The 21,119-nt window shown below is 46.6% G+C and overlaps 1 protein-coding gene across 2 annotated transcripts in view; it reads left to right on the top strand.

The window, feature by feature from the left end:
- LOC144110430 (receptor-type tyrosine-protein phosphatase mu-like) overlaps positions 1–21,119 on the top strand; it is a 198,817-nt gene that overhangs the window by 81,519 nt on the left and 96,179 nt on the right. For both annotated transcript variants that reach the window (XM_077643324.1, XM_077643323.1), the window contains 2 exons: positions 7,762–7,987; positions 10,532–10,840. In XM_077643324.1, the coding sequence (XP_077499450.1) occupies positions 7,762–7,987; positions 10,532–10,840 (535 nt within the window). The remainder of the gene's footprint in view (positions 1–7,761; positions 7,988–10,531; positions 10,841–21,119) is intronic.

Raw genomic sequence — 21,119 nt, 5'->3', positions numbered from 1 at the left:
ACCCTGTCTATCTTCTCACTCATCCGCCATTATTCGACTTTCACGGCTTCAGCACGAATAAATGAAATAAAATATTTATTTCACCATGTACACTGCAGGTGCAAGGCAACGCGAAAATTAATTTGGATTAGCCCAGCCAATCCATGATATTGCAACGGATAGAAGAAGAGATGAATAAAGACTCTCGGAGGCGCGCGTGCTCTGGGATTCTGTGCTCTGTGCCTGGTACTCTGTGCGGGCCGCCTTGTACTCTTGACCTGTGTGCTGTGCCCGGGCGTTCTCGCGTCGTTCCCGCCTGGACCACGTAACATCTTTGGTGGAGGTGCGGATTTTACGCTGCGAACACCACGCAGCTTCGTAGTACTCGTCAGGCCGGGACTACCACCATGGCTCCACCCGGCCGGTCAAGGAGCCCCACTACCCCCACTACCACTCCTTTCGTCATCATGGCTCCTCCTCGTGACCCCGGCACGTTTTCCGGCACAGATGGCTCGGACGTCGAAGACTGGATTAACATCAAGTGTGTCAGCAACTACAACAGGTGGGACCTTACGCTAATGCTCGCGAACGTCATCTTTTACCTCAATGGCACGGCGCGCGTATGTACGAGACCCACGAGGAAGAGCTAACAAGTTGGGACACCTTTAAGGAAAAGTTGAAGACGCTGTTCGGTAGACCTGATGACCGCCAGCTCACCGCCAAGAAACAGCTGGCTACTCGAGCACAATCTTCTACCGATAGCTACGTGGCCTACATTCAGGACATCTTGGCGCTTTGTCACAAGGTCGACGCCGCAATGAGTGAGACCGATAAAGTGGGCCACGTGCTCAAAGGCATTGCCGACGATGCGTTCCACTTGCTTGTTTGCAAAGACTGTACCTCAACTGACTCCATCATAAACGAGTGCCATCGATTTGAGCAAGTCAAAGGCCGCCACATTTCGCCGTCGTTTTCTCGCCTTCCCAACACGGCCGCCACATCTTCCTGTGAGGACCACCGATCACCATCCCGCACGCTCTCGGACGCCCCTGCCCTCACCGATTCAGTCACCCGGATCGTCCGACGTGAACTGGAGGCCCTCGCACCATTGATATCCCCGCCCTCCGTCCCTGACACAACCCTGCCCGCTGTGTCGTTGATTCAGGCCGTCGTGCGGCAGGAACTCGCTCATCTGAACCTCGCTCCGGCAGTGTGCGCCATCAGAAGCCCGGACACCCCCCAGCCCCCTCCCTGTGCTTTTCGTCGCACCTATTATTCTCTGCCCCGTTCCCGCAATCCCAATGACTGGCGCACGGCGGACGACCGTCCCATTTGCTTCCGGTGCTCTCGCATTGGCCACATCGCCCGTCATTGCCGCAGTCCATGGTCTTCAACGCCCCGCAACGTCTTCCCCTCCTTCTACAGTCCCGCCTCATCCTACAACTTCTCGACCCGCGCCCCGTCCGAACCGTCTGCACCAGCCGTACCCCCTCCACGCCGATTCTCCCGCTCTCCGTCCCCGCAGGGCCGCCGCTCTCGTTCCCCCCAGTCGCCTTCTCGCAGCCGCTCCCAATTGGATAACTAAGTGATGCAGCTCCCGGAGGTGACGCTGCATCAACGACCCGGACTACAAATCCTCTCTCGACCACTCGACCTAATCTTCTGAACGTCACTATCGACCGTGTTCCTGTGCGCGCCCTGATTGACACCGGTGCTCATGTATCAGTGATGAGTGCTGCCCTCCGCCGTCGCCTCCGCAAAGTCCTCACGCCTGCAACGTCCCGTGTGTGTGTCGCGGATGGTGGCACGCCTGCTGTGGACGGTATGTGTACCGCGCGCGTTACTATTGCCGGCCAGAGTATACCAGTTCAGTTCACCATGCTGACCACCTGTGCCCATGACCTTATCCTCGGCTTAGATTTTTTGACTGACTATTCCGCCCTCATTGACTGCTCGGAGGGTGTTCTACACCTCGCCCTTCCAACGCTGGATTCAGACCCATTTGATGTATCACTGCGACTGTTCAGTACCGCATATGCTCGCCTGTCATCCCGAACCGCCTCTTTTGTTCCATTGACCCCATCTCGCCCAGTTCCCGATGGCGACTATCTAGTTACTCCCAATCTTGACCTCCTCCTGACCCGTAACGTTGCCCTACCTCATACCATTGCCACCATCCAAGCCAACGCCCTCATTCTGCCTTTCCTCAACTTCGGCCTCACTTCTCAGGTGCTACCGTCCGGCATCTGCGTCGCTACGCTATCCCCTCTCGCTCCTTGCCACGTGGCTTCGTTGCCCGCTACCCCAGTTCCAGAAACCGCCGCACCGCGCCGGCAGTCTCTTCTGTCGACCGACACCTTCACAACCATGATGGCTACCGACCTCCATCCCGATCAAACTGCCAAGCTTCGTGCCCTTCTCGAATCTTTTTCGGATATTTTTGACGTGAACAACACCGCGCTGGGTCAAACTCTCGCCGTCAGGCACCGCATTGAAACAGACGATGCCCCTCCCATCCGCCGCCACCCTTACCGGGTCTCTCACGCCGAGCGTCAAGTAATCAATGCGGAAGTTACTAAAATGCTAAAAAAAAACATTATCGAACCCTCACACAGTCTCTGGGCCTCACCCGTCGTCTTTGTCAGGAAAAAGGATGACTCATGGCGTTTTTACATTGATTATCGCCACCTGAATAAGATCACTAAAAAGGACGTGTACCCCCTGCCGCGTATCGCTGACGCGCTTGACTGCCTCCATGGTGCCAAATTCTTCTCGTCCATAGATCTTCGCTCCGGCTACTGGCAAATTGCTGTAGATGAACAGGACCGTGAGAAAACCGCTTTTGTGACTCCTGATGGCCTTTATCAATTTAAAGTTATGCCTTTCGGATTATGCTACGCACCAGCCACATTTGAACGCATGATGGATGCTCTTTTGCAAGGCTTTAAGTGGTCCACCTGCCTGTGCTATCTCGGTGACGTCATTGTCTTTTCGCCCTCGTTTTCCTCTCACCTCACTGACCTTTCTCAGATCCTTTCCCTCTTTCGTCATGCTGGCCTGCAGCTCAACTCGTCTAAGTGCCGTTTCGCGCGCCGTCAACTCGCCATCTTGGGTCATGTCGTCGACGACACGGGGGTGCAACCTGACCCTGATAAGATCCGAGCCGTTAAAGACTTTCCTCAGCCACGTTCCTGTAACGACGTCCGCAGCTTCTTAGGGCTGTGCTCCTACTTTCGTCGATTTGTTGAAGGCTTCGCCGACATCGCCCGCCCCCTCACCGACCTCCTGAAAAAGGACGCCACCTTCATCTGGGGACCCGACCAAGCACACGCGTTTTCCACCTTGATATTGAAGCTTACTACCACGCCAGTTCTGGCCCACTTTGATGTAACAGCTCCCACTGAAGTCCGCACAGACGCCAGTGGCTATGGCATCGGTGCTATTCTCTCTCAGAGGCAGTCCGAACACCACCGTGTCATCGCCTACGCCAGCCGCCTCCTGTCCGCCCCGGAGCGCAATTACTCAATTACCGAACGTGAGTGCTTAGCCCTTGTCTGGGCGGTTGGGAAATTCCGCCCATATTTGTACGGCCGCCCTTTTACGGTTGTCACCGACCACCATGCGCTCTGCTGGCTCTCATCACTGAAAGATCCTACTGGCCGCCTAGGTCGCTGGGCTTTACACCTCCAAGACTACGACTATACCGTGGTATATAAGTCCGGTAGGCTACACACTGATGCTGATTGCCTCTCCCGATATCCCGTTGACTCTTCTGATCATTCTGGCAGTGACTCCGCCGCTGACCTCTTCTCGCTCTCTGCTCTTACTCACCTTGGCGATGAGCAGCGACGAGATATCGAGCACCGCTCTATTATTTCCCGCCTCAGATCCTCTCCATCTGACCCTGCCCTGCGCCGGTTTGTACTTCATCATGACACACTCTACCACAGAAGCCTGAACCCCGCCGGCCCAGACCTACTGCTCGTTGTCCCGAAGCATCTGCGCAACGACGTCCTCCACAAGCTCCATGACCTCCCCACTGCTGGACATCTGGGTGTCTCGCGTACTTGCGCCCGCGTGCGTCGTCGCTTCTTTTGGCCCCGTCTCTACCAGTCCGTCCGCCGCTATGTTCGTGCCTGCGACCAGTGCCAGCGCCGGAAACGTCCCGCCCCGCTCTCCGCGGGTTTGCTCCAGCCTGTTGATGTGCCCCCTGAACCATTCTATCGTGTTGGCTTGGATCTTTTGGGCCCGTTTCCGGAGTCCACCTCCGGAAACAAATGGATTGCCGTTGCGACAGATTATGCTACTCGCTATGCCATCACGCGGGCCCTCCCCACCAGTACTGCTACCGACGTGGCCGATTTTCTCCTCTACGACCTCATCCTCCGTCATGGTGCACCCCGCCAACTTCTCACCGACCGCGGCCGTTGCTTTCTCTCTAAAGTTGTCGACGACATCCTCCGTTCCTGCTCAACAAAACATAAGCTGACCACCGCCTATCATCCCCAAACCAACGGTCTTACAGAGCGCCTCAACCGCACTCTCCCGGATATGCTCGCGATGTACGTTTCCCCGGACCATCGGGACTGGGACATTGCCCTTCCATACGTGACCTTCGCATACAATTCTTCTCGTCATGACACTGCCGGTTACTCCCCGTTCTATCTGTTGTACGGTCGTGAACCCCAATTACCTTTGGACACGCTGCTTCGGACATCTCCTTCTCCGCCTTCTGAATATGCCCACGACGCTATTGCCCGCGCCGACCACGCCCGCCAGCTGGCTCGCTCCCGCCTACAAGCCTCGCAGACCTCACAGCAGGACTACTACGACCGCCGGCACCGCATGGTAACTTTTTCCCTTGGAGCCCTCGTCTTGCTTTGGTCGCCCACACGCCGTGTCGGGCTTTGCGAAAAACTAATGTCCCGCTATGTTGGCCCTTACCGTGTGCTCCGCCAGGTCACCGCCGTCACCTACGTGATTCCCCCGGCCTTTCCGGAGACCACCTCCGGTGCATCTCAGAGTGACGTTGTCCACGTCTCTTGCCTCAAGCCCTACGTGTCGCAATCCCTTGCCCCGCCCTAATTTCCACCGAGACGGTGTTTTTTGCGACCGGGGGCCATGCAACCGATAGAAGAAGAGATGAATAAAGCCTCTCGTAGGCGCGCGTGCTCTAGGATTCTGTGCTCTGTGCCTGGTGCTCTGTGCGGGCCGCCTTGTGCTCTTGACCTGTGTGCTGTGCCCGGGCGTTCTCGCGTCGTTCCCGCCTGACCACGTAACAATATACAAAGCGGAAAGCGAGATTGAGGTCACCACTGACCCACGGAGCCGGTTTTTCGCCTTTCATTTCATGAAAATAACGGAGTTTGCAAAGTGTTCAACGCCAATGAACTCTATGAACGCCATCGGTTCACTTGTTTTGTTTGGTTTTTGATACTTTTGCCGCCGTTCAGAAAGGTGTGCCTCTCGTGATTGTGGCGTTTCAGACGCTTGTCTAACCTTGCACTTTTCATATCTTCGCTGCTTTTGAGCAAACTCTCACGCTACCACTTCTGGGTCTTCTTCTTCTTCCACGGCGAAAGGTCAGACGACGGAGGCAGCAGCGACCACCTGCGCTCCGCGTGACGTCACTCGGTTTCGCGCATGCGCAGCTGTGGCAAATCTGTAGTGTGGCTCACGCGAAGCCCGGTGTTGACGAGCCTAGTGAAGCTTTTTGCTTCAAAAAAGCTGCCTGTAGGCGGCTTCCCTAGTCCACCGCCCCATTCCCATTTTCGGCGCTTCGACATAGTCAATGAAAAATGGTTTGGTTTGTAGGTTAAAGGGGTTTAACGTCCCAAAGCGACTCAGGCTATCAGGGATGCCATAGTGAAGGACTCCGGAAATTTTGACCACCTGGGGTTCTTTAACGTGCAATGACATCGCACAGTAGACGGGCTTCCAGAATTTCGCCTCCATTACCATAACCATAACATAGCCTCCATGCGCCATAACCACTGAGCCAGCGCGACGGCGTCAATGAAAAATAGAAGCGTTCAACCAATCAAAACAATTGATCAGTGGAGAACGAAAAGTAATGCACCCTAGTCAGATTCCATTCCATTCCATTTTTTTATTTCGGACAACATTACATGGTGTCCGCGGGGAGAGGCTAAAGGAGACCAGGATACAAATATCAGGATAGGTGTAATTAATTTTTCCGGTTTGAAAACATGGATTGAAGTTCAGCAGTGCAAAAAATAAATCCAAATGAATAGTTTGTGAATGGTCAAGTGATAGTAAGGAACAACATAGGTATTCCATACCAGAAGACCAACGACAAGCGGCAACTTTCAAACATTCTCCGTGTTTGGTAGCATAGCATGCCTGCTTTTTTTCTAAATTCGCCAAAGTATCCAGGGCAGACAGAGGATAGGCAGCTGGATCTTGACAATCAGAATGTGAACTAGGCAAGGAAATGCCTCTTGAGCTGGCCAACGTTTCGACAAAAGAACTTGTCTTCGTCAGGGCCAAGATAAATATCCGGTATCGAGGTTTTCAAGATGCATCCAAGTTATGTATTTTATATCTGACTTCATAATTAACTCTAATGTTGTCAGAAATCGCAAGGAAAGGACCTCGGAATGAAAGATGGCAAGGATGACAGCTGTTTTAATCGTCGATATGGCTTTCCTGACGCCCCGATGGATTTTGTGCTCGTTTGATAACACAGAATAGTGAGGCGGATTCGAGATCCCGTTCATGCTATTAGATTCTATTTCATCAAGAGCGCCACTTGAACACAAGTCGCGCTAACGCATCCGACTGATTTCCCATCTTTTCTTTAACATATCGCCAAACAGTGACGCTGCATAGTTACAGATTTTCGCCGTTTGTTTGCGACCAGTGATAGATGGACTAAACGGTCACGCAGTCACTTGCATCCGCTATTGGTGTTTACATCGCTAGTTACCTGCTACCTATCGGTGGATCTAACATATATGCGTGGAAACAAACCCATATTTGAAACGAAAAAACGCAGAGGAATTTGACACGTCACCTTCAGTCCTGCATCTGCCGCTCAAAATCATCGAGGCTACCCTCACAGCATCGGCTGACAACTGCATCTCACACAGCACCCCTCCTAGTGTCTTTCGTAAGGTTAGGCTGCCTCGCTGGACGTTGAAGAACTTTCCAATACCCTGTAAAAAAGCAAGAAGTGAACATGGAATGCGACACTTGTAGGCATGCGCCTAGGATGGAGCTATTTATTCTATGCTCGGGCTATCTTCTAAAGTCTCTGTATGAAAGTTATCGCGTGAATAAGATAAGGCTCTCGGCATCTTGACCCCTATGAGTTAATATTTGCAATGCTTTTGTTTCGGTGTTCATGTATTTGCATACATACATTACATTACTTCATATATACATTTGCTTACTGCATTTGCATATATACCTTACTGGATAAACACACTTCTTAAACACATTCATTCTTCTTTAATAGTCTACACCCTCTCCAGCGACATGCTTCAAACACACCAGTTTCGTGATAACACAGCAGGTGACGAGCACTTATTTTCAATTGTTATGAGTGCCTCTGCATCCTGATCTTTTGGTTCTCATGCGAAAAAAGTATTTCTTAGTTTGCATTTATTTCATGCATGATTGATCCTTTTTTTCTATTCACAGAGTGCCTCAATGGCCTGTCCTTTAACCTCGGCTTAAATCTATCATGCTTTGTGCTCTTTTCTTACTGCTATTCGACAGTCATTTAAACATGGTATGCCCATAATCCACTGCTTTCAGAACCCACCAAGGGAATCCTGGAACTGCTGGAGCGTAAACGTTGTGTTGGAAGTAGACGGGGTGCAAAAGGAATTCACCTTGACTGAGTCCGGGACAACAGCCAATGATCGTTACAGCATTCCTCTGAAGCCGTACACCAAAGTGAACATACGGTTGCGACTGAGGACGCCTGACAACAAGTACAGCGCCTGGACCAAGAACATGACTGTGGTATCAGCTGGGGACGGTGAGAGCCAGTTTAAATAAAAGACTGGGTAGCCTTTCAAGTTATTAAATTGGGTTTAAATAATTGTCTGGCTTCCGCAATAATTTCAGTACTGTATCCGGAGAGTGTAAGACGACATTACAAGGCAGAGGGCGGGGGGGGGGGGGGGAGTGAGGGGGGGAGAAATCTGAAATGAAACAGTATAACCACCATCAGAAAAGTAAAGCAATAATGAAACCAGGGTAGTACAGAGAATAAATATGAGTGTTACAATTACACTAGAATCCAACCCTTTTAGAGAGAGGGGTTAGCACAGAGCAATGAAATTTTAATATATATCGTCATTTGATGGGGACGCAATGATTTATGTGATAGATTACACGAAGGATAAATTAACTGCCTTCTCTCTCAGTAGTGAAAACAAATTGAATCATGCGATATACACCACATGAAATATAAAAAAAACATTCCTCTATTATTTCTTATTTCATTGAATTTCGAGTTTTCCATGAACAGATCCAAAGTAACTGCCCATATTCTTACCTCGATTAGTATAACGGATGTGTGATAAGTGAATGTTAGAAACATGAGGCAAATGTATTCTTGAATGGAAATATAACAGGATTCAAGGCTTAATTTAAAAAAATAGCAAATAAATAAAGGCGCCAGGTGCATATATGTAGACATATGTGAAGGAAGACAAGCGTAACCGAATGCAAGGAGGCTAACAGACGTTATGTCTGGTTTCTGATATATATATATATGTATATATATATATATAGGTCGTCATCACGCAGTTTTTTTTTTGGCAGCCGCCGCGTTGAAGCCCGCGAATTAGTCAAGTTGATATTAGGACAGCTTTATCTGCGGTGCATACTTAATTTACACTGTATATATGTTTAGCGATAATGTTTGCAATTTTTTTTATTTTATCACTTCGCACTGCAAACCTAAAGCTGTCAGTCATGTTGTGTTTTTGTTTTTAATTTTAAAACGATCCAAAAAATACCGTCCTGTCCAGCTAACCTGGGCACAAGAGTAGATGAATGCGAATATCGAACTGTTAGAACACAGAATCGAATAATCTCCCGTTCGATTCGTCTAAAATGATCAAACAGTGCACGATCTAATTTATTAGAATCGGACGTTTTGAATCATTTTCGAATAACTGGCACGAAGTAGAATCAGGGTCGCCGTAATTATATTCGACGACTGTTTAAGAAAGCAGGGCCCATAATAACGCCGTGGAGCATATGCGGGGGCAGTTGTGTGCTGGAACAAGGGATCAGCGCCACGACATTGTCAATTCGAATCGATGGCCATTCAGATGAATCATACATGGCCTCTAAGGGCGGAAAATGTGCCAGGGCTCAGGCAGGTTCGGCAACCCATTGCCTCCAGTGCGTCCGAGATCGGGAATCAGGCACCATCTCGGAGACAACGGCTGGTGCATAGATCTCGCAGTTGTAGTGAAAAGTAAAATGTAATTTCTTACACGTAAAACATGGTCATAGGGTTCATTACTGACTTCGTGTTGCACCGGTGTATTGGGAATTAGTGTTGCGCATTTAGATTGTTTTACTTATAACTCCACAAAGTGCGGTATAGCAGCAGCACCGCTAGCACTTCGCACTGTACGAATAGTCATGAAGACATTCCATTCGCATTCGATTTCATGCTGCTACTAGACGATTCGTTTCTCGTTCCCTTTTTGGCTACAGTATTCGGATACGACTGGGTTGTAAAAAGTTATTATTCGTACACGACTAATACCGAGGCCTTAAGTGTCGTCTGTGACAGCCTTCCTTTGACGACATTTTCAAGAGACGCGATATTGACCAGGCTTCGTTCTCGTTAAGTGTGGTCCCGTGTACCAACTGGTGGCTCCTGTTTCTTTTTCCCCGCCTGGAAACACTGAGGACATTTCGGTGCCTGAGATAGCTTTATGTTGAGCGTTTCCTGCAACAGGGCCAGTCGTGTGAGCTGTCACTCAAAGGAGACAAGCAGAAATGAAGAGATGGCATGATAACAAAAACAAAAGATTGACGGCGGGTTTTCAGAGGGAGCCCTGACGACCATCTATACTTTTCATGTTGCTGTTTGGCCTAGAGCCGTCGTGAGGTTGTGCCATGGTATTCACGGATCAGGGCGCACAGTATATTCAGCCTGCTGCTGATGTTTAATTAACGAACAGGTTTCAAACAGGGAAAATATTTTGGAAATTAACCCACATGGTATAAACAATGGCCCCCTTTATGTTGACAATACTTACTTGCTGAGACAAAAAGTAATAAAACCTGCTGTTCTCAACTTTTTCGTTTTAACATAAAAATACCTGAAAAGCATCTGTTTTAGGGACCTTGAATACGTCTTTACAGATGTCAAATTTCGTGTATATATGCAGATTTGTCCAATAAATATCTTATGCACCACCATGAACATGGCGTACACGGGGTAATTTATAAATAACGGCGAAAGTAAATAAATCGGATTTATTTTATTACGCGAACACTTTTGTAATTGTGTAAGGTTCCATGCGATTATTCCTTTTTTTTTGTTCTGTAGCTCCTACCGAACCAGCTTACGTGGTACTCAAGAGGAGCGGCTCGACGGACGTGGAGGTCACCTGGGGTCGTCCGAAATTCGCCAACGGTGTCATTCGCCACTACCGCGTTTTGTACAAACCCCTGAGACTACGGGTGCCTGATTGCGCTCTACAAAGCCAGCAAGAGACCGAGGTCATCGTTCGACCGACGCAGACCAGCGCCAACCTGATTGGCCTGCATCCCTACACAACCTACCTCGTCTCTGTCGCTGCCGTGACAGTCAGTCCAGGGAAGGCTGTAGAGGTGACTTTCGACACACTTGAGGCAGGTGAGAGCTCAACTACCACGATATCCGATGTCCATCTATTATCAAACGTCGCCGGATTCTCTCTTCACAGTGACGATGATGGAGGCAAAACTTCCCTATGAATTCTTAATATATCACTCAAACTGGACACGCCGACGTGGTTGGACATGGCATGACAACTCGGAAAACAACATCAACCTATTTTTCCACTTCCCGTCTTTATCGTGGCCGCAACCGACGCCTGGGGCCACGTGTGCACTTTGTGATTGGCTGAAGTCCAGCGGCAGCTGGCGTAGCATCCATTTTTCTACTGAAAAAGGTCACAAATGCTGAAATAGAATGCAATCGGCATGTCTGTGGTTTTAGGCCCGATCTACTTCTTCTGTTTCTTTTTTATTTGGTGCAGTTCTCCACTCGGATTTCTGACTGTGGTTGCATTACAAGCTTAGGATTGGTCTTTTGTTTAGGAGAATCCCCCAACGTGGACTAAATTTGTAATTAGGTAATTTGTCATAATCAATTCTCTCTCGCCCTACCATAAGCTTGCCGTCCCAGTTCGCTGATTTGGTTGAGCGACTGCTCTGCTGAAGTGATGGTTGGGGGTTCTAACCCCTGGAGCAGGAATAATTTTTCCTTAACTGCGAAGTTTCTGAGAAAGCTGCATAGGTTTCCTCTGTAGCCGTGTGGCGTCGTTCGAGTGGATACGAATGAGTAATTACTCACTTATTGCAAGCTTATTGTGCAAGTAATAAATAATCTTGTGTGAGCTCCAACCAACTCATTAAGTACTGCACTAAATGGGTCGATAGGTTTAAGTTAGGCGGAAGTGGCTGAAAGTGTCGTTACACTTTGTAACAATATGTTAAATGTAAGTTAATTTCATTTGCCAAAAAACCCTCTGATTTGAACTGAACGTTACCTTCAGAGGCCCTGCTAACAAACAGCTCATATTTAATAATGGAGTTCACTCGCAATGATCATGGAGATTAAGAGTGAAACATTGGCCTCTTGCGCCGTGACACCATGGAAGGCAATATTCGAAAGGTGGGCATTTACACTTAAAGTCATGTGTGCTGAAATTCCGGGCATATCCTATGCAGTAACGCGTTTAATTCAGTGTGGTGCAGACCACCTTAACAATAACTAGCAGCAGTGACAACTGCGTCTATCTACAGATATAAGCGATTTTGCGATGTGTTCATTGAGGGCGATCTTCTTTTTACTATTTAACTTATTCTTCATCTTGGTCATTAGCATGCCCAGGTATAAAATTCTGCAAAAATGCTACAGGCGATTTTTACAACCATAATTGTTTTGAAGTTTGCGCTACTGAGTACGCGCTTCGGATGTCGGATGGACGGATTTTGCAGCTTCCCCTTTCAAAAAGGGTGATGGCATTTGCCATCATGCTCGGCTTTTTTCATTATATTTCTTTAACGATGTATTAAATCGGCTTATAAATTCGCCATTTTCTTGAAATAAATTTTGAACCCTACTTTTCTAGCCTTATGTGATATCTGTGTTTTCGAGTCATCGGTGTTCCAATCAGTCTTTGCTAATTTCCACCGCTAACTCGTTCACAGGGCCATTGTTATCTCTAAGCTGTTGGGCATCAGGATCTGGTTGGTGCTAATTAACGTCCCAAATTGACTCAGGCTGTCAGGGATGTCACACGAGATGGGCTCCGGTAATTTCGACCACCTGGGGTTCTGTAGCGTTCACTGACATCGCACAGTACACGGGCCTCTAACATTTCGTCTCCATCGAAATGCGACCGCAGCGGCCGGGTTCAAACCCACGTCTTTCGGTTCAGCAGCTCAGTACCATAACCGCTGAGCCACCGCGGCGGCTAGGGCATCAGGGAGAGTTACTATGCTTGCACCAACATCAGGATGGATACCATCATATTCTAGTATAAGATGCTGAATTGTCTCTACAGATTTTCCACAGATTGCACATGTGTTATCTAATTTGTTAAATTTGTTTTTGTAGGTACGCGCTCTAAAACACTAAAACCGGAGCGCCCCGCAGCGGACGCCGAGTGAAACAGGCATGAACACTCATGGTCTCTGAGATCACCCGCTGCAGGAGATCTTGGAGGCCATGGTATACTGGACGACACCCATGTGCAAGCGCGCTGGGGAAATTATTAGGGGAAGGAAGGAGAGCGTCCAATTGAACAGGCCAAACTGCAGTGATCGGGAATATTGTTCCGTGGCACCCCATGCTTTTAAAAGAAGTGACATAAAAAGCGTCATGTTTTATGACAAAGATAAACCATCTATACGTCCGAAGCGGGATTCAAGCACACGCGATCGCGCTGCCAGTAGCCAGTTAGCCACATGGCAAACCGGGAATTGCAAACGTGAACCACGTGCTTGTGCTCGGCGGTAACTTTGCTCTAAATGTCTCTGTCAAACCTACCTTGAAACCACCGATCAGATCTCTTCCGCGTGTGCGTCGACTTCCTAAATTTCTATGGTCATTTTCATGCAAGGTCGACACAACTTCAAATCCCTATCTTTATCTTTTTTTTTTCATGCAGTTACCTTGTGTTCCAAAAGTATTCGAAATATTCGCCTTACGGAACACCAAGAAAAATTACCATTTGCATAGGCCTACTTAAATACAAACCAGGAATAAAAGCCGGAGCTACAAAATATTAGTAGTAGGTTGCGCTGTCAAGTGTAGCTTTCTTGGATGTGATTTTCGTTGTGAGGAAACTGACAATGTTGTAAGATAGTAGTATTAACACTCTGACCGCAATGGTGCAACGTTGCGATGGGCAGCAAATTATTGCTTTCAAAGTTTGAAGGAATAGTTAAGCCTGCCACTGAAATCAATGAGGCGCGTTTTTGGGAATAAATAGCAGGAACACGCAATCCCCCCAAGGACGGATATGAAATATATGAATAATTATGTGCGATCTTTTATGTTCGAAAAATTGTGGGTTTATATATGAATCTTCCCTTTATAAAATGTGATTGTTTAGAATTTCTGGGCGATGCTCACACGACATAAAATACTAACTTCTCACATACATATGATAGACCGGTGCTTAGCACGCATATGATTTCATGGATATTTACGCGGGAGCTCCTGTTAATAAACGGCAGCCATCGTGGCTTATTACCTCGTCGATGCCTCCCCTTAAGTAAAGTGATGTAGTCTGTAGAGTTGGGTAAGCGACGAAATCTGCTTTATTTTCTTCCCTTGAGTGCGATTAATAAATTCTTTAAAATTTCCTTTTATGTTCCCTTCCAAGCATCATGAAGTAGGGTGAATCTGAGTGAAAAATTTTCGACTGATCGGTACGAGAAAAAAAGTAACGACTACACCGATGCAGGCTTTTTTCAGTCAAAATTTAATTTTTTTATTCCTCTACTTTTTTTTATTGAGAACTAGGGGGATTTAGCAAATTTATAGCCTTAAACGTTATGCGAAAACTCTTTTTAAAGTCAGTCCTGAGTACATTTACTCATTCCACACCTCTCTTATTGCCTGCATTACGAGAATTCATTCGTGAAATTCGCAACTATATTCAGCTGACGCTATACCGCGATATTCTTAGAGAAACAGACATTACCAATGATTTGTTAAAAATATTAAATTACAGTGAGCCTAAGCTCATAAAGCGCGTAAATTAGCTTTGGCGGCAATATTGCCTTCATGTTATTGGAACATTTCATTATCGCTCCTTCAGCTTAGCGACTAGCCAGCACTTTAAATGGTTCCTGACAAGTCAAAATGTTGCCTACCCTTCTCACATTGTCATATACCCGTTTAACTTCTCCTGGGAAAATGTTCTAATCTTTTTCTAAGCGCCTGTCAATTGCCATAAGTGGCTCCTCCCTCTATTTTCACGCATATTTCTTTACATAATGTAACATCAACTAGGTTAACAGCGCGCACAAATGCTCATTTTCATCATATAGAACGCATAAATACTTCCCTAATGCTTAATAATAATAATAATAATAATAATAATAATAATAATAATAATAATAATAATAATAATATAATAATTTTTTTTATTTCCTCATCCCAATACAAGTGCGACCCTGCCAAAGCCTTAGAAGGCTTGAGTGGCAGCGCCCGACAGCAGACGGCACAAAACTCATGCATTGGGCACACAAACAAAAATCAAAGAAAAAAGGGTGGGGGGTGAGAAAACTAAAATGAATTCGAAAAGCGCGGACGCAAAATTGCACACAAGCGGAGAGAAAACAAACAAAGAAAACGAAAAAAAAATGCAAAATCATAGTATCAAAACAGAATGCTGGAGTTAAGAATGTAATTTGTCAAGGCAAACTTTCACTATTTTTTTGGAGTTAGCAGGAAACATTTCGTTAGGTAACCGGTTGAGAACAGAAGGAACATAATGTTTTCGCAGACGCTGGCCGTACCGGGTTCGCAATCTAGGCATGTGAAAACAATCACGAGTTCGCAGATCTTTGACCGGAATATATGGTGTACAAAAATAGCTTGTCCAAATATGCTTAAAAACTACTGATTCAGGAAAAACGTGAGAGAAGTCAGGCATGTATAATAGTTCAAGAACGCTACTACCTTCATTTCACGCCTTACCATAAAAACTGATTTAAGGATAGATTTCAGAATGCTGTTGACCATCTTTCGCCAAAAGGCGGAACAGAAATAAAAGCAGCAAATACCTTAACGTAACACACTGTAGGCTTAGGCGTATACAATTTCCTTGCGTACAAACATAGGGCAAAGGGTCTTAATAGAGTGCATCAAACAAGCAATTTTCCGAAGCTGAGAACAGACGAAAGACAAATGGGTATTCCAAGACATGTTGGAATCAAAGAATACACCTAAGTATTTGACCGTTGACACAGGTATAATTAAAGGGCATTTGCATAAGGCACAATTTGGTCTATGCAACAGAAGAGACACATCATGAAGAATTCTCTTTAAATAATTGTGAATAAATAATAACTGAGTTTTTTTTTATTGTTAACATTAAGATTTAGCTGAACCATTCCATAACCAGCTCGCGGTCGTATTGGATGAGAGATAATGCTGTCTTAAAGCCATTATGTCCCGCTCGCACCCTCGCTCGCAATTCCATATCGACGGGACCTTTCCTGCCCATCTTTACTTTTGAGATAACAGCCAAACACAAGAGTCGTAGTTATGACATCAAAAAATAAGCCGATGCTGAGGCAGCGATCGAATATGTAACGTTAACGCACCTAACACAGTTCGCCTGTTCGAATCCCTGCCGCTAGCTAGACTCTATCTTAACTAGCAAGTTAATGCTTCCCGAAACACAAAATCGTATGCCTCCCCTCGACCACTCTGCGGCAGACGGTTGAGTCGCAATGTTCATATGATATATATATATATATAGAAAGATAAACGTATTTGGATGCTAGAGGCAAAAATGCAAAGTTGAAAACGCTTCATTTAGCCAAAGATTTATTTTGAGTCGACGTTTCGGACAGAGCCTGTCCTTTCTCAAGACTGCGGTTACAGGGGTCTTCTTCCTCTTCTTAAGGAGTTGGCACTGGCACACATGTAAGACACACGAACAAAAGAAACAAACGGAGGCAGAGAATACTAGAAAAGATACAGATAGAAAGAGAAAAAGGGAGACAAAAAAAGAGTAAAAAACGCGCTGTCCCCCGCCGCCCACCCCGCAGCCGCGGGGAGCCACCCGAGACGAGGGGAAAAAAAAAAAGGAAAACACGGAGCGGGAGGGGATAAAGGCCACCCCTCAAGGCAGCTGAGCGGCGGCGTGTAAGGTGCACAGGATCAGGCGGTGGCGGGATCGCCCTACACACAAAATTTAGAGACGCGTGCACTCGCGTGCCCCGACCATAAACAGTAAATAAATAAACAGAATAAAATGCAGACAGGGCCAAAGCTTCCGTCATCTGGAACCACTTCAGCAGCCAGAGCCAAGGTCGAATCAGTGGTGCCGTGAGCTTAACTAAACACACGTGCACTATGTATGAAAACACCCAGAAACACAATAGTAAAACATCCGAGCTCGTGCCAGTGTCGTGTGGCGGCTAAATGACAATGGCGGGAGCATTTAAGCGAGTAAGGTGTACAGAAACAGACGGTGGCGGGATTGTCCAACATATATAAATTGGAGATGCGTGCACTCGCGTGCCCTGGCCAGAAAGAGTAAACAAATAAACAGAATAAAATGCAGACAGTACAGGAGACTTCCGTCATCTGGAACCATTTCGGCAGCCCGAGTCAAGGCAGAATCGGCGACGCCGTGAGCTTAACTACACTCGTGCACTGTGCCTGAAAACACCCACAAAAGAAAAAAAAAGTGGAAAAACATCCGAATTCGGGCAAGTGTCGAGTGGGAGGTAAATGTAAATGGCGTGAGCACTTAGGCAAGGGTCCTTCAATTGCACCCTGTCAGCAAGGTAATCGAACTGGGAAGATAGGGGCGGGATGGGGTGGGGGATGAAGAAATTTGTGTGAGCTTGAAAAAGATGTCGCTGTCAAGAAACGACCGAGGTATGTCAAGCTGGCTCTCGTAATGTCAGCAACGGCCTTGCAAGGGGCGGATGGAGGACTATACACCTGGACTCTGATTAATGCCGACCTGGACTCTGATTAATGCCGTGAGGAATTGTTCCAAATTTGTAAATGAAGTACGACTCGCATTGTTCTCTTTCCCGGGTGTTGTGGAACTCAACCTGTAGGACTGTTAACTTAATTGCATCAAATGGGTGGTTTCGCTCATTAATGTGTTTTGACAAGGAAAGGTTGGGTAGGGGTAAGATATGCGCGCGGTGGTTATTAAAGCGAATTCGTAGAGGGTTGAAAGTCTGTCCAATGTACTGCATACTGCACACACTGCATTCTAGGAGGTATATTACATTGCAGGAATCACAATCAAAGTTGCCATTAATTTCCCATTTGAAGCCTGAAGCTGTGCTTTCTGCACAGCTTGATGTTTGTATGTGTTTGCAGTCCTGGCATCTACTTTTTCCACAGGGCCGGCCCCCCAAAACCAGCTGGTTATTTGTTTTATGAGTGTACTAGAATATTTTTAATGTTTTTTTGGTCATCTGTAGACCGCGTGGGTGGAGCAATGAAAATTTTGGTGAGGCGCTCGCTTTGTTCGAGAATGTTGAAATGTTTTTTGAGGATTTTGCTTACGTTAGGCGGGTTACTGGTGAAGGTAAGTACTAGATTTGCCCGGTGATCTGTTTCCTCTTTGTTTACAAGTGTCATTAACACCATCAATGGGTGACCTGCGTGAACAGGAGAAGGCTACTTGGAATCGTATACTACAATCTGCCTCTTTAAATTTGCTTGTAGTTACCATTGTCCACTTTGAGAAGGCGTTGGTGGCTCTGAGAATGGAAGAGAGTCATGGTCATCAACAAATTACCCTTACCGCGCCGGAGGCCACAGAGCTTATGTTCTTTGAGGAAAAGAAAGCGACTGAGGTACGCCAGACCAAACGCAAAAAATTCATTCGAGATGGGGTTCCACACCACGCGTGGTCAAATTCAATAACAAGCGAAAAAGAATCAAGAACGGATGCCGCTCCGTTCTTGATTTTTTATATTAACTAATATAAACCCCCCTAATATTAACACCCTATTATAATAAACTCCAACAACAAATCCAGTAGAACGACACAAACATCAACAGATCAAAAAACACGCGTAGAACTATCTGAAATGACCGCATCTGCTAATAAAAATCCTGCGGTTCCAAACGCCGACCTTGCTCTCCAACATAATATTATTAATCTATCAACCAGGGCATTAACGACAGAGGAAAGATCCATCCTTTCTCGAGGCCTTACATTCTGCCCTACAACCGGTAAATACAGCGAATTCTCGGTGTTAACAGATTTGGACAACTTTGCACGAATGTTACGACCCCGGGAATACTTCTTTGATCGGGCGCGGGTTACCGCGGATAGCAGAGAACTCGTCCTTACTAACCACCACTGGACTCCTAATATAGAAAGGGACAAACACTCGGTCATGTACATTAACGCCGTCCAGAAAGACATTATTTACGCCTACAAGAACCACACTCCAGGGAGGCAGAACTTGCCTAAAAACGAACGAGATGCATTGAAGGCTCTGAGCAGAAGGACAGATATAATCATAAATCCAGCGGATAAGAGGAGGTATAGTTGTCATGAACAGGGAAAAATACATTTAAGAAGGCTTGAGACAACTCTCTAACAGTTTCTATCAACGTCTTTAAAAAGACCCAACTCCGCAATACCAACATCTTGTAGCGGAGACCCTGGGTAAACTTACGAAGAATGGGGACATATCCCTACAGTTATCTAATGCCCTCACCGCACCACACCCGTCGCCAGGCCGATTCTACATGTTACCGAAAATCCACAAAAAGAATAATCCTGGCCGCCCTATAGTATCCGGCATCGGCACGATTACAGAACCAATTTCCAGTTACATTGACACACTAATTAGACATATTCCAACAACACACGCATTATACATACGCGACACAAACCATTTCCTTCGCGCAATAGCAGGTCTCAAACTCCCGGAGGGAGCCTTCCTGGCAACACAAGATGTAGTCTCTCTCTACACAAACATTCCTCATTCCTATGGCATTAAATCTCTGATCGAAGCGTATGAACAAAACAGAAAGGAGGAATCCCCTACCCCACGTGTTTTAGAAATACTTGCAAAAATCGTACTCGAATATAACTTCGAATTTAACAATGAACACTATTTGCAAATTAATGGCACAGCCATGGGTACAATAATGGCACCCACCTACGCCAATATCTTCATGCATAGTATTGAATCCAAATTTCTGAAAGATTTCCCCATTAAGCCCACCCTATACAAACGCTACTTGGATGACATCTTTTTAATATGGACTGACACAGAGCAAGAACTCATACGTTTTATTGAAAACTTCAACCTCGTCCACCGCAACATATCTTTCACTTACACGCACTCCAACACCAGAATAAACTTTCTAGATGTTGACATTTCGGTAAACGAAGGCTCACTTACCACCGGTGTATACAGAAAACCGACGGACCGCCAACAATGCCTACACTTCCAGAGCTGCCATCCTCGTCACTCTTAAACAAGCATCCCATACTCTCAGGCACATCAGTTTAAAAGAATATGTTCCCAAGTCGAGGACTTCGTAAAAAATTCCAAACGCATGCGAGAAGTCCTCATTAAGCAACGATACCCCCCCGCCATTGTCGACGATGCCATTGAAGAGGCATCTAAACTCAACCGAGAGCAAATACTGGAGGGACGTCGCTACAACGAGGAAACAGATCACCGGGAAAATCTAGTACTTACCTTCACCAGTAACCCGCCTAACGTAAACAAAATCCTCAAAAAACATTTCAACATTCTTGAACAAAGCGAGCGCCTCACCAAAATTTTCACTGCTCCCCCTCACGCGGTCTACAGACGACCAAAAAACATTAAAAATATTCTAGTACACTCAAAAACAAATAACCAGCCGGTTTTGGAGGCCGGCCCTGTGGAAAAAGTAGATGCCTGGTCTGCAAACACATACAAATATCAAGCTGTGCAGTAAGCACAGCTTCACGCTTCAAGTGGGAAATAATGGCAACTTTGATTGTGATTCCTGCAATGTAATATACCTCCTAGAATGCAGTGTGTGCTGTATGCAGTACATTGGACAGACTTTCAACCCTCTACGAATTCGCTTTAATAACCACCGCGCGCATATCTTACCCCTACCCAACATTCCCTTGTCAAAACACATTATGAGCGAAACCACCCATTTGATGCAATTAAGTTAACAGTCCTACAGGTTGAGTTCCACAACACCCGGGAAAGAGAACAATGCGAGTCGTACTTCATTTACAAATTTGGAACAATTCCTCACGGCATTAATCAGAGTCCAGGTGTATAGTCCTCCATCCACCCCTTGCAAGGCCGTTGCTGACATTACGAGAGCCAGCTTGACATACCTCGGTCGTTTCTTGACAGCGACATCTTTTTCAAGCTCACAAAAATTTCTTCATCCCCCACCCCATCCCGCCCCTATCTTCCCAGTTCGATTACCTTGCCGACGGGGTGCGATGGAAGGACCCTTGCCTAAGAGCTCACGCCATTCACATTTACCTCCCACACGACACTTGCCCGAATTCGGATGTTTTTCCACTTTTTTTTTCTTTTGTGGGTGTTTTCAGGCACAGTGCACGTGTGTATAGTTAAGCTCACGGCGTGGACGATTCTGCCTTGACTCGGGCTGCCGAAATGGTTCCAGATGACAGAAGTCTTCTGTCCTGTCTGCATTTTATTCTGTT

Source organism: Amblyomma americanum, chromosome 11 (assembly GCF_052857255.1).
Source record: "Amblyomma americanum isolate KBUSLIRL-KWMA chromosome 11, ASM5285725v1, whole genome shotgun sequence".
Taxonomy (NCBI): Eukaryota; Metazoa; Arthropoda; class Arachnida; order Ixodida; family Ixodidae; genus Amblyomma; species Amblyomma americanum.
The sequence above is the reverse complement of the archived record's forward strand: the minus strand, read 5'-3'. Positions and strand labels throughout refer to the sequence as shown.